The following is a 17,836-nucleotide window of genomic DNA, read 5'->3' as shown; positions in this document are numbered from 1 at the left end:
TCTGGGGATTCTTCCAACACTGCTGGCATTTGATTTCATCTTAATATTAGAGCAGTTTGGGAGACTTGCAAATTAAAGCAGCAATGAGATTCCTTTATCCTCTTTTTGGTTGACTGAAACAAGAGCATTTCAAGTGTTAGTAAGGATGCAGCGTCCGATGAGCCCTCAGATACTCCGAAGGCGGGTAGACTGGTACAACCATCTTGGAGAGCCATCTGGAGCGAAACATATGTGTGAGAGTTTGACCACAGACTGCCCACTGCTAGCACCAAGTGCAAGTTTGGGAGCTTCCCGAAATCGCTCTCAGTTTTGATATTTGCTGTAACGACTCAGCAGTGCTCCTAGGAAAGCTGTTGTACTCATGGCTATTGTTTATTATAAGGAAAGGATGCAGATTAAAATCTGTCCAAGGGAAAACACATAAGGTAGTCCCAAGTGGAGACTACACAGTACCAAAGGCAGAGTTCCCAACTGTCTTCTCCGGGTGGAGTCAGAGCATTGCTATTTGTGTGACAATGCACTGGACTATTGGCAGCCATGAAAGCTCACCTGAGCCTCCGCATCTAAGGTTTTTATTGGGATCCCATCATGTGGGAAGGTTGACTTCCCACTTGGGTGATCTGTTTCTAGTCCCTCAGGAGGTTGAGCTGTCAGGTGTGACCCAAGGTTCCTACCCTAAATTAGCATTGCTATCATCTGATGTGGCCAGATCCTACTCAAAACCATACTGTTACTATCTGGCTTGGCCCAAGGTCCAGCTGTTAGATTATTACTTGTGACCCCAGAACCCCTGGCAAGCAAAGATGTGTCAAGTGTGATATTCCAAGGTCTTAGATATCACCCCTGAGAAGCTTAGGGCAAAGACAACTACACAACATGTGTACACAGTGACATGGTAGTTTCTCTTCTGGTTTGATATGCCAAAGAGATTCTAATACAGTTCCTTGAGGAGATGTGCACAGATAGGGTTATTGAATCACGGTGGTGTCAAGAAGTTGGAGGAAACCTAGATCTGGTGACCATTTAATAGAATAGTTTAGCAGAACTAGTTTCATTATAAGCTGTGTACAAAATGCACAAGATTAGATGTCCACTGATGAGATGTCCCAGAGCATGCCAGGAAGAGGACTATCTGTATGCTCATGAATTCCTAACATGAATATGCTATTTCTAATAGTATAACAGGAAGAAGAGGGGGTGGATAGGCAGAAGGGATTACATTGACCTCATGAAAACCTGCAGTCCAGTTGCCCACAGCCATTGATGTTAAATGCCCCTCAGTACTGTACCCTCATGGGAAATTAGAGCCACAGAACACGAAGAAGAATATTCAGAGCTTCTGAAGGTGTCCATTGAGAAAGATCGCATGCCTTCTTGCCACTTGGAGACAGGCTGTGGGCCACAGGTTTTCAAATGGTTTCCAAAGATGTGATGTTTAAGTTTATATATAAAGAAGCATACACACATACCCGCTGCCCTCCCCACCCCCTCAACTCAACCAATAGTCTCAGGGATAGGGTTAATAGAGACAGAGAAGTAACAGATGTTTGCCATGTAAGGCGTTCCTGCAATTCAACAAAAAGCAAATGGAATAAAAACAATAAAATGGACAAAGGACATGAACAAGCAGTTGCAAAAGAAAGCCAAAGGCTTAAGAAGAGGTACTCAAACGGTTTTTGGCACAGAAAAGTATACACCCAAAGTAGTGACTTTACTGTAAGAGGTTGGTGGAGAAGCGAAAGCCACCTCTTGCCTTCTCCTGCAGCACAGCCTCCCAGTCACCACCTAGCTCTCATTGTGAAGGTTACTCCTATTGTACTGTTGGTAGTTACAGACCCGTGCTGCATTCTTAAGCATCCACTGGCAGACTTAATTAATCAAGGACCTGTGTTAGGGGTCTATATAAAGACAAAACCAGTGACATTTACTTATGCATATATCTAAAGAAATTTATATCAAGAAAGTGGTTCACACTGTTGTAGAAGCAGGTAAGACTAATCTGGTTCAAGCCTGTGGGTTACATGTTGAACTGAAAGCTTTTGCTGACTCTTGAAGCTGCCAGGGCTGAAGAACCAGGATGTAGGAAGGCCATAGGTTGGTGGAGGCAGAGGTGGATGAATCCAATGTCAGCAGGTAGGTTGTGATGTCAGAGTCAAATGAGCCCAAGGTTGGCGGGCAACATGGCTGGTAGCCACCAGGCTTGGCAGGCAGTATGGTGGGGGCATCAGAGCTGACTACGTGGGTAGCACTCTATCCTAACCTTCATAGCAAGTCCCATCATGGAGCTGATTATATTATGTTACAGCCCATCATGGGGGAGGTCTCAACTGTGGAACTGAGAATCCTGGACCAGCCAAGTTGACAGAAAACCTATTACAGGACCTAATGACCCAGCAATTACACTCTGGAATATTATAGCCCCATGAAATTCTCTCCTAGGCAACAAGGAGCTATAACCATGCTGTTTCACTGGGACGTTAGAGGGTAAAATGAGGGTAGAATGGGGAGTAGACCAGATAATAATTTACCTGCAATACTTGGACTAAGACTGATATACTGTGACATTCAGGTGTGATGCTGAGTCACAAGATCAAAACAGTTTAAAGCAGGACTATTTACCTAAATTCAAAATACATGTGTGCATAGAACAAAAATTTGCAATAACACTTTAAAAAGATGGAAGGGGGAAATAAAGAAATCATTCAACAGCTGTGAGGTAGGAAATAGGGATGAATTAAAGGAATAGCAACCAACAGAAAAACAATAGCAAAGGCCACAAAGAATTGGAGCGTGGAAAAGAGAAAGAGCAGGGGAGCTGTCCAGCTGCTGATTTTAGTGCATCCCCCAGGTAGACCTAGTTAAAAAAAAAAAACCAAACTAATTCACTGCCATTGTGTCAATGGTGACTTATAGTGACCCTGAAGGACAGGGTAGAACTGCCCCTGTGAGTTTCCAAGACTTATGGGAGTAGAAAGCCTGTCTTTCTCCATGGAGCAGTTGGTAGTTTAGAACTGCCAACCTTGAGCATCACAGGTCAATGCATAACTACTATGGCACCAAGTCTCCTAAGCCCTAACTCAGGGCTTCTTTAAGTAGGGAAAAAAGAGCCCTGGTAGTGCAGTAGTTAAAGTGCTAGGCTGATCACTCAAATCTCCCAGACCTCCATGGGGGAACGATGTAGCAGTCTGCTTCTGTAAAGACTTACAGTCTTGGAAACACCTGGGGGTCAGAGTAGACTATGACGGTGGGCTTGGTTTAGTTTACAGAAGAAAAAGGTTTTCTGGTCATTTGAGTTTTTGGTGACTACTGGTGTGGAAACAGAAAGATTTCTTCCAAATTGTCTCCTCCAAATATATACCAAACCTAGTTGCCTGCTACACATGGCAAATGACTACACTTGGAGGTCAACAAAAGTAGATCAAAGGTTATTCTCCCTAGGGGTATCAGCCATGTAGACTAGAGCAATCAGACTGTATGGTCTGTCCCACCCTAAGTAGGGCCCACTCCCTTCTGAAAAGGATAGTAGAGAATAAGAGCCCAGGGAGGTCAAGCCCACTCAAGGTGACCAAGGTTAGGCTGCCACCATGAATCTAGGGTCTGCCCATCTTGTCACACATATACCTCTAGTCCCTTCCCTTCCTATCATGCGCGTACCCCTAGCTCACTCCTTTCCTTTGACGCTTATGCCCATTGCATATCCCCCTCCTATTGCTCATATTGCCTATTGTACAACCCCTTCCTGTGATGTTTGTTTTCGCCTGTAATGTCTTTACATGCACACCCGCAAAGATATATAAGCTTTGGTTAGCAATAAATCTCTCTCCCCCACCCCTCTCTCCTGCCCTCTTGTCTTCCATCTCCACATGGATCACCAAGTGGGGCTGAGGTGAGCATTGCTACCATGAAATGTGTCTGACTCCATTATTTCAATCACTCTTCGATCTCTCCTTATTCTCTATGACTTCACTCTAATCTTTACTTATTATCGCTGTACAATTGCACCTACTGGCCCTGTGATGATTCGTTAGGGGCTGGCTCCCCTGACATACTGGCTAAAAGTCGTCTAAACAAGTGCTCAAATACTAGCTAAAACGCTGGCAGTTCAGACTTTCCCAGAGGTGCCTCTACAGTCAGCCCTAAGGGTCTGCTGACGTCTCACAGCCTTAAAAACACTCTGGAGTGCTGTTCTGCTCTGCACAGACAGGGTCCCCAGGAGTCGGAATTGATTCAAAGGCAATAGGTTTATTTATTTATTTTTTTATGCATACTGGGAAAAGTCTGGGAGTCACTGAAATAAATTTTACAAGAATATGTTCATTTTTATACAGTGAGCCTAGTTCAGGCTTAACTACTCAAATAGATCTATTTTGCAGTGCTACACAGAGTTCATGTGAACCAGAGACAGATGTACGGAAAATAGTGTCAATGGCCAGCATGGAAATTGCACCCGTCAAACAACTGACAGCCATCTTCTACGTACTTTTAGATAACTCAGATAACGGTCAAGTTCTTTAATATTTTCCTTAACACATTGACACCACATACAAATTAAAATTGCACCTTCCTTGCTTTCATGGATCAAAATGGGCTTCAAGTCATTACTTTCGGTTTCTTTCTACTCGCTCAGCAGAGCAAGCTCACACGGCTGGCCTTCACCCTTAACCCACGGCTGAGTCGATTACACAGAGCAGCTGGTGAATTTGAACTACTGACCTTGTGATTAGCAGCCCAATGCTTAGCTCACTAAAGGAATGTCTCAAATACAAAAATAATAATTTTAGAATCTCAGTGGAATTAACAAGCTGAGGGTTTGTGGGAATGCTTCTCAGAGACCCGTAGTGCTTGAAGCGTGGGTGATCAATTGACTGACAGGCAGATGAGAGAATTCATAGCTTTTTCACTGCTGCCTGGTGCTCGGGAAGCGTAGTGGTTACACGCTGGGCTGCAGTTCTCAGGGTCAGCAGTTCAAAACCACCAGCTGCTCCTTTGAAGAAAGACAAACCTTTCTACTCCTGTAAATAGTTTCGGGGGTTGCTATGAGTGGGCATGACTTGATGGCAGTGGTTTGTGTGTTTTTTTCTCACTGCTTGACAAGGGTGGTGATGGAACGATAAAAACAAAGAAACTGGGAGCTATTATGAAGTCTCTCGGGGAGAATATCACAGAAACAAAATTAGAAGACATGATTAATGAAGTAGAGGCTGATGGTAATGGCACGACTGACTTCCTGGAATTTCTGACAATGACGGCAAGAATAATGAAGGACACAGACAGTGAAGACGCAATTAGCGAAGCATTCTGCGGGGGCAATGGCTAACTCAGTGCAGCAGAACTCTGTCACACGATGACCAACCATGGAGAGAAGTCAACGGACGAAGAGTTTGATGAAGCAAACTATGAAGAGCTTGTACAGATGACAACAGCAAAGTGAATATATGGTACAGAATGTTAAATTCCTTGTATAAAGTTATTCACTTGTCTTTTCTTTATAACTTAGCTGTAAAAGGCTACCCCAAACTGTCAAAAGATATGTGCATATATCAGAACTTCAGTCCTCCATAGTTTCTTCCCTCACCTTATGGGTCTTGTCCTCAAACCTTACTGGAGAAAACCGACAGAGCAACATGTTGCACGTGGCTTACACTGGCTATATCTAAGCCCTTCTGCACATCTAAACTGAGATGGAGTTAGTCAAACAAGGGAACACCTGGGTTATGTCTTTTTTTCCTTCCATCATTTTCTCTCAGAACTGTTAGCATGTTGCTGTTAAAGAGTGGGGTTGTGACTCCGCATGGACTATGGACAGTAAACAATATTTCAAGTTGCACTATTCCAAAATGGGTGTCTCATCCAGGTTCTCCTATACTATTTATATCCTGCTGGTCCTGTACCTGATACATTTTCTTTTACTGTTACTTGCTTTTTAAACTTTGTTTAGCCACTTAAAAGGAAATCCGCTTATGGTATAATTTACCTCAGATCTACTCCCAAGTTGTATATTTGTTTCACAATTTAACACCTCCCCCCACCCTCTCAAATATTAGGTTTAACTTGCTGTTGACGAAAGTAGTGATGGTTAATAGAAACTGACCAGTGGTACCCCTATCAAGTAGCACCAGAAGGTCCAAGCCATATTTCCCATATATTAGATCCAAACCCAATGCCATGAGTCAATTTTGACTTATAATAACTTTTCAGGACAGAGAAGAACCGCCCCTTCGGTTTTCTGAGACTGAATCGTTATGGGAGCCACCCCACCCTCCCAAATCCACAGCCATCAAGTCCATTCTGACTCATGAGCACTGGTGGTGCATTATTCATTGCACTGCTAAACTGTAAGATCAATCGCGAGAGACCCCCAGTGACCCTGCAGGAGAAAGATGAGGCTTTCTGGTCCTATAAAGTGTAACTGTCTTTGAAACCCACGGGTGACCGTGAGTTGGAATCGACTCAATGGCAGTGACTTTGGTTTTGGACTTTTTAGACCTTTACTTGAGCAGACAGCCTGATATTTTTCCTGAGGAGTTGTAAGGTCTCTTTCTCTCCGGGCTAGATTCCAACCTCAGTCCTTGGCTCCGCGCGAGAAAGATTTCACGCCGTAGCTGGGCTCGTGATTCAAGTGAATTTAATGAGAGTTAAAAGAAGCATCAGGTTTTACGCGGCACCCATAGGATTCCTCTGACCATGGGGCCTGGCAGAGACTGCCCCAGGGCATGCAAGGATCTCTCTCTTCCCAGGAAGACGACCAGAGCAGCAAGCAAGCCCCTCTCCCTCTCGGTTCCTGCCTTAAGGGTTCCCAGGGGGGGGGGGGGAGGGGAGGAAGGCGTGGTGAACGACCCCAGGTTGATCCCATTGGCTGAATTGCAGTCACCTGGCCCAGGTGGGCTGCTCCAGGTGTAACGTCCATCTCCACCCACTGGCGGGAAAATCCAGCTTTGTCCTTTGCTGGCTCTCCTGGGCATGCGTAAATGGACTTCCCAATTCCCTAGGCTAAGCTACCTAACAGTTGTTCTCAAGTTGAGGCCGCCTCATGGAGACCCCACGTCTACAAAATACCACTGCTTCAAGACTGTGGCCTTTGAATCAGATTGCTGAGCCTGCCTGCCTCCGCAGAGCCCGGGTGGGGGGTTGGGCTCCCACCTTTGACTAGCAGTGTAGTGCGTCACCTCTGAACCTCCCACTCTCTTCCTGGGACACTTGCTATCTCTAAAGTCTTGCTCTTTCCCCCTCCCCCTTTTTATTAAAAAAATACCAATAAGAATCGACAGTTAACTGAATATATTATCTTCTACTTGAAAGGAGAACAAGGCTATCCTTTTGTAAACTTTCAGTTCCACTTTGGAATAGCCATTAGCTCACCAAAGCAAATTCACTGCCAACCAGTCTGTTCCCACTCATAGTGACCTCCATAGGACCTAGTACAATTGCCCCATTGGGTTACCGAGACTGTAACTCTTCCTGGCTATGATGGTTTCTGGGATGGTTTTCCCCGTTCTTGCTTCTCAACGCTGTAAGAATTCATGCGGCTGAAGCACCTTTGTAAATTCAAGTAACTTTTGCGAGGGAAAGGGAAGTCTCCGATAAGACAGGCGGTGCAGGCAATCTCTGGAACGCATGCAAGATCTCATGGCTGGGGCTGTGTGAGAAGACGGCCGCTTCATGGGAGCGCGAAAAACCACATGGGAAAATGGTCAGAAAGAGGAGTCCACAGAACCAAAGAGTCGGGAACCGGCCGGGGAGCTTCTGCCGAGAGGGAGCTCCCACCTGAAAAGGTGGGAAGGGCACGAGAGACCTCACTCACTGAATTGAAGAGACAGGCCTGCCCTGAATCGCTGCCATTGATCCTCAACTCCACCGACTTGAGGGCGGTGCGTAGTTAAGGGTATTGGCCGTTCTTAGTGGCTGGGTTCAGGCGCATGTGTGGTTTCTAATGTGCATGCCCAAGTTGACCTTCGTCCTTCTGCCTAAGTGACCTTGGTCTGCATGCCCAGCTTTTGATCTTCCCCATAGGTTTCTAATGTGTGCCTGATTTATTTTAAGCCCCTCTATTGTGGCATGACCCTAATTTTCGTTTAGCGTTGGCTTTGGGTGGAGACAACACCCTTTATACCTAATCTTCCTTCCTATCAGTTACCACTGAACTCCAATCCTCAGGGTCTCCAGTGTGCAGGCTCCAGTCACTCGACAGAAAGAACTTTCTATTCCCAAAGAGCGTATGCTATCGCAGAGGCTCAGAAACCCACATGGTGGAGTTCTGCCCGGTCCTATAGGATCGCTGTGAGTAGGCACTCACCCAATGGTAGTGAGTTTAACTCTTTAAGGGAGCAAAATTATCATCTTTCTCCCAAGAAAGCTGGTGGTTTTGAACTGCTGACCTTTCCCGGTAGCAGCCCCCAAACGTAACCCACAACACTACCAAATGAATTAAACTCACTATTGAATTTAAGTGGAGTTTTAATTAAAAGGGTGTTGAATTAAGTGTTTCTTCCTTTACAAGGGCAATTACCCTAATCTTTGTGAGATTCTTCTCTTTTGTTATTTCTAAAGTTTTACTTTCTCAAGCTAGCTCAGGAATTTTACTCATTAGCCTTTCAAAGGCTAGCTGTCGGGCAGAGTGGGGTGGGGGTACTGCCGAGGGGTACCAGGCTTCCTGAGTCCCTAGTTCTTCAGGGGGAGAGCATCTTCAGATTGTCCGCAAAAATACCCGCCTAAAAGTCAGCAGAGACCACTAACTTTCCCCAGCCTGATTCTAATTCATAAAACAAATCACCATTGCTGCATCACCTGATGCTGCATTCCTGAGTTGCCCAGGTGACAGAAATACCGCACAAGCCAACCTCAGTGAGTCAGGATGAGGGAGCTGGCTCCAGCCGAAGGTAGAAGCGCATGAGCGCAGCCAGGTGCTTGAACTCCGACTCAAGAAAGTGTGAGTCAGTGACCGAACGACTTGAAGCCGGTTGGACTCGTGGCCATTAGAATTTAAGAAAACTAAACTATAAAACAAACTCAATGAAAAACAGCATAAACTGAAATTGGGGAGCCTTTTTAAAAATGTGGCACCTACAACAGCTCTCCGTCTTTCATCCAGAAAAGCCGACAAAGCGGCATTACAGGAAGCGACTAATCACAAGCAGGACCCATCATGGTATTTTTCACAGACACATACCGCAAACTTACCCGATGACGTACTCTACAGTACGAGTCACGTTCGCGGCAAGCACAGGGCCATATGTAAATGAAGTGACTTTTTAAAGTTCGCGTCTGATTGGCCAAATCTGACTACTCGTCGTACTGGAAACAGCCAATGGGGTTACAAGGATGCAAAGTGCCTTTATTCCTCGGGTGACACCCTTTTGCACCGTATCGCTCAGTGGCCTGGCTTGGGGTACGCCTTGGCCACTGCGCATAAATCCCCACGCTTCCGTGTTTAAGTGTTTCATGCACCACATCCGCTGGAGGAAACAGGGAGGTAAACCAGCCGCCCGGGCCAGGAGCCGCCCCTCCCGCGCGGGGTTGCAGTCCGGGTGGGCCCTGTCCACCGCCTCCTCCGCAAGGGCGACTACCCGGAGCGCCGTGTACCTGGCGGCGGTGCTCGAGTATCTAACGGCCGAGATCCTGGAGCTGGCGGGCAACGCAGCCCGCGACAACAAGAAGACCCGCATCATCCCGCGCCACCTGCAGCTGGCCATCCGCAACGACGAGGAGCTCAACAAGCTCCTGGGCCGCGTCACCATCGCGCAGGGCGGCGTCCTCCCGAACATCCAGGCTGTTCTGTTGCCGAAGACCGAGAGCCATCACAAAGCCAAGGGCAAGTGAGACGGCCCAAAGGCGACCGGAACTCCCAGCCCCTGAAACAAAGGCTCTTTTTAGAGCCACCCAATTAGCCAAAAGAGCTACTATTTCTTCTTTTAAAAGCTTTATGCTGCCTTTGGAAATCCAGTGAATGGATATGGCTGTGTGACCTAAGATTACCTTGGCTCTTAAGGAGAAGCGAATCCACGATGGCATAAAGCAATTTGGAGCTGGTCCCCAGGGCCTTCAGTGACCTCGGGTGTGTAGTGGGGTGAATAGTATTTTTACTGAGGTGCTTCAGTTGCCACCCATCACCTTCAATAGAAGCCACTCGTTTGAACCTTACTGCCCAGAGCAGATGCCATCTGGTCGTTGAAAGTCTTGACTCAAATTGTGCCTGGGCTCTCTCGCTTACTAGTTCTTAGTTCTCTTAGGCCTCTGCCCCGTCACTCGTAATGCCCTGCTTTGTAATTTATTTTCCAGCTTGCAGTGTTTGCTTCCCTACTCATGGACACCCCAATGTGTGTCAGAATAAAACATGTTTTTCCCAGTTGCTCTATGAACCACACAACTTGACCCTAACCAGGGAGCTCATGATTCTTTGAAGCCCACTGGCCCAAATGAACTTTGGTTCCCCTCCCTCACCCACCCTTTAGAAATGCTTCATCTAGGTATCTCAACCAAATTCATTGGTTTTAGTTAGTGAGTTCCTGGTTGGGATGAAGAAGTTAAGCTGAAAATACTTGGTTTCCAGGAAGGTTTTTGTGTTACATAAAGCTCACAACTTTAAGAGAAAAAAACCCTCACATTTTAGCATTCCTCTTCATTGCTAGTTGCTAACCTCCAGTCCATAGACAAGCAAATTTTGAACATTCTCCAGGATCTTCCCTTCATTTGGGACTGGCTCCGGTTGTGCCAAACTTGGACAGTGAGTGAAAGCTCTCTGGGTACCGGTTAGTCCATGCTGGGAGTTTGCTAAGAAACCAGGGAACGTAGAGCCACCAACCAGCCTGCTTGCCCAAAAGCTTTGTGGAAAGCGTTCAGAAGTCCATTCCTCTTGTTTCCTGCTGTCTCTCAGGCTCCTCCTGCTGTGGCCGCTCTGCTTCAGAGAAATACCCTGTCTGCTCATCTAGATATGGGACCTAGGCTTGAGGCTGTTTATAAAAGGTTATTGAACTATGTATGTTTCCATTGTTGCTGCTGGACTGCCTTGCTTGGGAGGTTTTGGCTAACGTGAACAAACACAGTTTTTATTTTATCCTGTCCCTTTATGAAAAAAATACAAATGAGCTTTTAAGTCCTCAGATGCCATTCTTTCTGATAGCCGGGCACCATCTGATTTCTTCACCACACTTTGCTATAGTACCCATATTTTCAGTGATCTCTTCATGGGGACGAGAATCATCAAGTAGGGCCATGTAATAAAGAACAATTTGTTCTTAAATTGGGGCTAGAATTAAAGATGAGGCCCCAATCCATTCATATTTCTATGGTTTACATATATATGTATCTGGTTTGCCTTAGAGACATCATTATTTTATGATAGAGAATATAATCAATCATCCCCTTGAGGCATAAGGCAATTCTCTTAATAGTGTCATTTATTTAGCCAATGGTAAAGAATTTAAGACACTGTTGAGAAAAGGAAACTGTAAGTATAGGCTGGCTACAAACCTCAATACAAGAACTGTTGACTTGTACTGATTAAACTTTTAAGTGACTGGACACAATTTACACCAACAGTGGGGCTTGCCAAAGGACTTTTTTGGGGTAAAAAAAAGAGTTGTATTTTTTCTTGATGGAGATGTTTTTCTCTAAATGACCAAAACAAGTAATTTAAGAAAAAAAATGTTTTTTTTTGTTGTTCCAATTTGTTGAATAAATTGTCCATACTGCATTTATTTCATTTTGAAACTTAGAAAAAAATACAATTTGGAGAAGTCAGGAATGTGAGGAGCTTCTAATATTCTTAGTCTAAATAACTCACAAATCTTTTTCTCTGCTGAGTACCTCCGAGTCTTGCTCTTCCCTCAGTATAGTTGTGCTGTGGTGCAATTACGTAATTACTTTACCACATTTCCTGTGGGTGGTTTGATGATACTTACCTCATTAACTTATATCTTTAGTTCCAGGAAGTAGAAAGTATTGAGTGAATGAATGATTAAATAATCCAATCTCAGAGCATAGTGGCGGCGGTATAAAAAGTCTGCTTTGCTCAGCAGTGGTCAGAATTTAAAAGCAATTTGGACTTTCCAGTGTTCAGAAAGAGGCAGCTGGCTCATGTCTACAAGGATCAGGGAAGAGTTCTGTGAGGAATGAAAGAATTATCTTGGAGAGGGATGGGATGCAGGGAGAAAATAAATTTCCAGGAATTGTCCCCCCCCCCAAAAAAAATTATCTTGGTAAAGGAAAGAGAATAAGATGTCTCCAAGATAAAGATTTGCACAGACCTATTCCCAACTAATGGTTTCATACAGAATATTAACCCAATCAACTCCCACCCTCAGGGACAGTTCTTCCCAGTGATATGAATTCTCTGGATCACTCTCCTTCCTTCTAGCAAAACAGAAGTCTAGAGAGCCCACTTGAATTGTGCTTCAAACAGATGTGCCGTGCCGTTTTCTCTGTGCTCTTATTTCTGTTTTTTCACTTGGCAGTTTCACACATATCCCAGCACACCACCTGATCCCGGATGGCACTCTTGAAGCCTAAGTGTGGGGCTTTGTAACCAGGGAAACAGCTGAGGATTTTCACGCCAGGGACACTGCAAAGATATCTCAGCACCTAACAAGCAGCACAGGATTTGATTACATACTATATATTAGCAATTCAACCACCTCATGGAAGATATACAGGACATAGTCTATGCACCTATAGAATCTTTATAATATACATTCTATGATCACAGTTGGGATTTTTGTTGTTGCTTGAGCCCATTGTTGCAGTCACTGTCAATCCATTTTGTCTGACAGTGTTTTCATGCTACCCATACAGGTTCCCGTGCTTAATTCCTCCGCAGTAGGCCGCCTGTTCTTTCAGGCCCCGGGAGGCTTTTGTCCTAGAGGGTTGCTGTATGTTGGGAATTACTCAACAGAACCAGAACCACCACCACTGTATGATATATTAGTCAATGTTTTATAAATGTTATATATTCTATAACAGAATATTCTATTGTAAACGATATAGTAAATTCCATATGTAGTCTATTATACAATAGAATGCTTTACTCTGGAGAATAGTGTATTATAGAATGTATAAACAGTTACATAGAACCTATCGACTAGGAATCAGAAACCCAACCACCTGAAAATAGCATCTGCCTCTCTCAACTGTAAGCAACATACTCCTAAGAACAGATGTTTTGTATAAAATTCTTAACTTGAAATGGTAAGCTAGTTATAAAATGACCTTCAGATGTGTTTAGTTACATCTCATACAGTTCCTTGCCCTTGGCACGGCGTGGCCTTCTGGGCTGCATTGCTGCCCGGCCGCGGTCATGCGGAGCAGCAGCTCCAGGGGTTCCTCACCGCTGTGGCTGACCAGGTTGCTGATCCCGGACGGTCATCCAGACCCCGCCTAGTCCAGTCACCAGCTGCCCTGGCTCCCCGATGCTTGTAGTTAAGTCGGCCTCCAGAATCCGTAGTTAATTCGAGGGGATTTTTCTCTCAGTAGCTGTATGCAACCAGGGGCCCACTTCCAGTTTTCAGATTTATTGGATTGTGAAAACCTGAATTAAGCACTAGAAAAAGAATCTGACTCGCGAACACAAACCGCTTTTGGCATGAGTATTTGCATTAGCAACACCCATTCGGTTCAGATGAACAGACAAAAGAACCGAGCAGCCAGCTGTACCTGGGCTAAGACTGTCTTGGGGGAGCCCTGAACAGTGTTTTATAAAAGCCATTTAACCCTAGAACACACGGGTAGTCAGCTGACATAAAGCCGGCTTGTCCAGCTGAGAACCAACCGAATAGCTAGACAGAAAATTACCAAACCACTCCGTTCTGCCCTAAGAATTGCTGCGGGTCTGTAACCATAGCAACAGCTCCAAGGTAGCTCCGCTGTTGAGCGAACCTGGGTATCACAGCCCTTCCGTGTGCCGAGTGGGTGGCCCTGAAAAGGGCCTTTGTGAAGCGAGGAGCCCACGGCCTGGGCGGCGGCCGACTCAGCCGCCGAAGCCATAGAGCGTCCGGCCCTGGCGCTTCAGAGCGTAAACCACGTCCATGGCCGTGACCGTCTTGCGCTTGGCGTGTTCGGTGTAGGTCACGGCGTCCCGGATCACATTCTCCAGAAACACCTTGAGCACACCACGCGTCTCTTCATAAATGAGCCCGGAGATGCGCTTAACCCCGCCGCGGCGCGCAAGGCGACGAATTGCCGGCTTCGTGATGCCTTGGATGTTATCCCTTAGCACCTTCCGGTGCCGCTTAGCGCCGCCCTTCCCTAAGCCTTTCCCGCCCTTCCCGCGCCCAGACATCGCTCCTCCAGACTCTGAAATGGAAACGAGAAGCTACAACAGCTGGCCAGCGTCTCCTCCCCGCAGCGCCGTCTTGTCGCCTTTATAAGGAGTTAGCGGACCGAATTGAAAACCAGCAATGCGAGGTCCGACATTTCCTGTCTCTGTAAAACGCACGCCCCCTCTGGAGAGAAAATGTATTACAACGTATGTTAGATTTTAAAAAAGAATTTAAAAAATGTAACGGGAAAACAGTCAATACAACTTGAAAATGACAGTCTGTACTTTTATTTCATGTCACATTAAAAAATAATTTATTGGGGGCTCGTACAACTCTTATCACAATCCACACATCCATCCATTGTGTCAAGCACATTTGTGCATTTGTTGCCATCATCATTCTCAAAACATTTGCTTTCTACTTGACCCTTGCTATTAGCTCCTCATTTTCCCCTCCCTCCACGCTCCCCCCGCCCCCATGAACCCTTGGTAATTTATAAATTATTATTATTTTGTCATATCTTACACCTTCTGACGTGGCCCTTCACCCACTTCTCCACTGTCTGTCCCCCCAGGAAGGAGGTTATATGTAGATCCTTGTAATCTGTTCCCCCTTTCTACCACACTTTCCATCCACCCTCCCGTAATGTCACATTTTAATTCCAAGATGAATTAACATAGGTGAGGAAGGTGCAAAGGCTTAAAGGGGCCCAGCATGTGCAGGGTTATAACCTGCCAAGTGGACATACTGCAGTATTCTCACCTATTTGCTTGTTTTATTTTGGGGAGAGTGTTAACAGACTCCCTTTAAAACATGTATTTAAGATGCCTAAAATCTAGGAGGTTTCAAAAGAATTCGATTATATTGAAATACCTGTAGTAATATGTGATTTTTATTAACTCATTGATTAATAGCTTTGAAAAATGGTGCAGCCACTCTGGAAAATCCTGTGCCAGTTTCTTAAAAAAAATCATTTTATTAGGGGCTTATACAACTCTTATCATAATCCATACATACATCAATTGTATAAAACACATTTGTACATTCGTTACCCTCACCAATCTCAAAACATTTGCTCTCCACCTAAGCCCCTGTGCCAGTTTCTTACAAAGTGTAAACTTAACTCACGATCTTGCAATTCCATTTCTAGGTGTTTATCCAAAAGAAATGCAAGCACAGGTCAATACAAAGGCATTCATACATGTAAATGTCCATAACAACATTATTCATGCTCATAATTGAAAGCAGGTAAAATGTTCATTAATTTTTAGTAAATGACTTGTAGATGGAATACTCCAGTCATACAATGGGACAAATATTAACAAAGACAATGATATTCACAGCTCTCAAAAATTCTATGCTAAGTGAAAGAAGTAAAACGTGAAACCCCATGCACAGTTTAATCCACTCTGTGAACTTCTAGAACAGGTACAAGCACGACAAGAGCATATCAGTTGTTGTTTCGGACCAGAGTCGGGAGAAGGGCTTACATTTGCGCAGACTTGAGGACACTCCTAGTGACTAAGTGAGCTAGCTCTGCATGGGGGATGGCTGCATAGCTGTATATCATTCCAGAAGCTACTCAAATGGCACACTCAAAATTGGCAAATTATATAAAATCATATAGCTTAATGGATAAAAAGGAGGAAAAAATTTAATACATTGCTTTAAGGTTGAGATTCATAATTTCAAGAGTTTCGTTATACTTTAGGATCGCCGAAGAGCAAGGTGGGGCCGGGCGGTGCCCAAAGACCAGGTCTCTTTTCTGTCAAAACCCATCTCCTGCTACGTATCTGGTAGTGCATAGTATCTAGAATGCTTTAGATATGTTTTCAAGCTCGTGTCTATTGATAAGCCCATGATGTACTTAGGATTGTCATCACTTTACAGAAGAGAAGAAATGAAGTTTTGTCTTACAATATAGCCTGCCCAATGTCACACTAATACACAGTAGGGCTGGGGTTTAGGAGAGGGGCTGTTTCTTTAGGAAAGCTGGGCTGGGCTGGACTGGGGTGAGAAGAACATGGAAGTGTCCCTTGAGAATGTGGCTGTTCCCTCACTGATGGGAGTCCCAAAGTTCCCCTGGGGGAGTTCAGAGACCAGCAGAGGGCTAGTCATCTCCTCTGTCTCCCTGGACACTGAGCAGATGGTCAGGGGGTTGGGATCATGTACCCAGAGACAGAAGAAAGGCCTCAGAGAACCTGAGAAAGAGACGCCAGAGAATTCGTAGACGAGGGATCCATCAGCCCCATTATAGAAGGAGATGGTTCCAGCTTCACAGTCCAGGAAAATGCCCACGTGGCGCAGAGGCTCCAAAGGATGGAGGCGAATCCTCGGGAAGGTGAGAGCCGAGAGTTTCTTCTTGTAAAACTCCACGGCCCACAAGCCATGCTTTGGGGACTTGGGGATTCTTCCCTTCCTCTCTAAACGGTCCAGGCAAACACCCAGACTCCAGGCCCTCCTGTTCCCCACTTTGACCTCCCAGTAGAATCTCCCTGAGGTGAATTGCGCCCGGCCCAGGACGCAGGGGTCTTGGTCGAATCTCTCGGGGTTGTCAGGTAAGTCCTGCTCAAAGAGCAACCGACTCACGCTTTTCAGGTCTTCAGATAGGACGAGCTTGGAACTAGCAGTGTCTGGATCCAGGGACGGGCTCACTGTATAGAGAGGAGAGGCTCAGTCTTTTTGGTTTTTCAAAATAAAACAAACTAAACTCAGTGTCATCAGCTGATTCTGACTCCCAGGGACCCCCCATTTCAAACCGAACTCACTGCTCTCAAGCGGATTCTGACACACAGTGACTGGAACAGAGTCGCACTGCTCTGATGGGTTTCAGAGACTGTAACTGTTCAAGGGAGCAGAAAAGCTCACCCTTCCCTTGCTGGTGGTTTCGAACTGCCGACCTGGCAGTTAGCAGCCTACCTTGTAACCACTACATCACCAGGGCTTTCTATTTATAGTCCCCAACTTTCCTGCATGTTTCAGAACCCAATGTTTGGGTTTGTCTCCCAGATATCTCGCCCACTTTGTTCCTGGTGGGTGCAGACTCACAGCTCTCTCTGGAAACTTTGTAACTGTCCCAGATTTCTGTGCCAGGAGCTGTTTAGCCACCCCCAACACCCCCACAAAGCAGGGGCAAGGTAACGCCAGGCTGGGAACCAGAAGCACTTCCATAGGAAACTTGACAGATGATCAAGAGCATTTGTGTTCGGTTTATCTCTGAATATTTTATTGCTCAGGCTTGCCCTAGAGTTACACTGTGTGTGTGTGTCTAAGTGGCAGTTGTGGAAACCAGAGTCCACCCTCAAGCTAAACCGTGAGCTGCAAAACACCAGGTTCAGAACAGACGGATCCCCTTCCTGGTGGAACTCTTCTCTGTACTCCTTCCTAGCCCCCACACTAGGACCCATAATTTTAGTTATAATTTTGCTCTTAATTGCCCCTTGTCTCATCCGGCTCCTGCAAAACTGGCTCCGCGAGATCACCCGTATAGCAGTCCACCAGATGCTGCTGCAGCAATACCAGCCTCTCCACCCTGTGCCAGGCCAGGCATTCCAGCTCTTTGCGTAAAACCCCCTCCCTGGTATGAG

The 17,836-nt window shown here is 45.6% G+C and overlaps 1 protein-coding gene and 1 pseudogene across 1 annotated transcript; one reads left to right on the top strand and one right to left on the bottom strand.

Annotated features, from left to right (window-relative positions):
* The first annotated feature begins 9,438 nt into the window (after positions 1–9,438).
* On the top strand, positions 9,439–10,587 carry LOC142440457 (histone H2A type 1-C-like; annotated as a pseudogene).
* Positions 10,588–13,957: 3,370 nt separating this feature from the next.
* Positions 13,958–14,269, bottom strand: LOC142441285 (histone H4). The gene has a single exon (XM_075543323.1). The coding sequence runs from the start codon at positions 14,267–14,269 to the stop codon at positions 13,958–13,960; it is 312 nt and encodes a 103-aa protein (XP_075399438.1).
* Between the last annotated feature and the right edge of the window lie 3,567 nt (positions 14,270–17,836).

The sequence above is a fragment of the Tenrec ecaudatus genome, chromosome 2, assembly GCF_050624435.1.
Source record: "Tenrec ecaudatus isolate mTenEca1 chromosome 2, mTenEca1.hap1, whole genome shotgun sequence".
NCBI lineage: Eukaryota > Metazoa > Chordata > Mammalia > Afrosoricida > Tenrecidae > Tenrec > Tenrec ecaudatus.
Note: the sequence above shows the minus strand (reverse complement) of the source record. Positions and strands in the feature narration are given on the sequence as shown.

Excerpts from the sequence above, each read along its gene's own strand:
- LOC142441285 (XM_075543323.1), bottom strand. The coding sequence starts at position 14,269 with ATGTCTGGGCGCGGGAAGGGCGGGAAAGGCTTAGGGAAGGGCGGCGCT.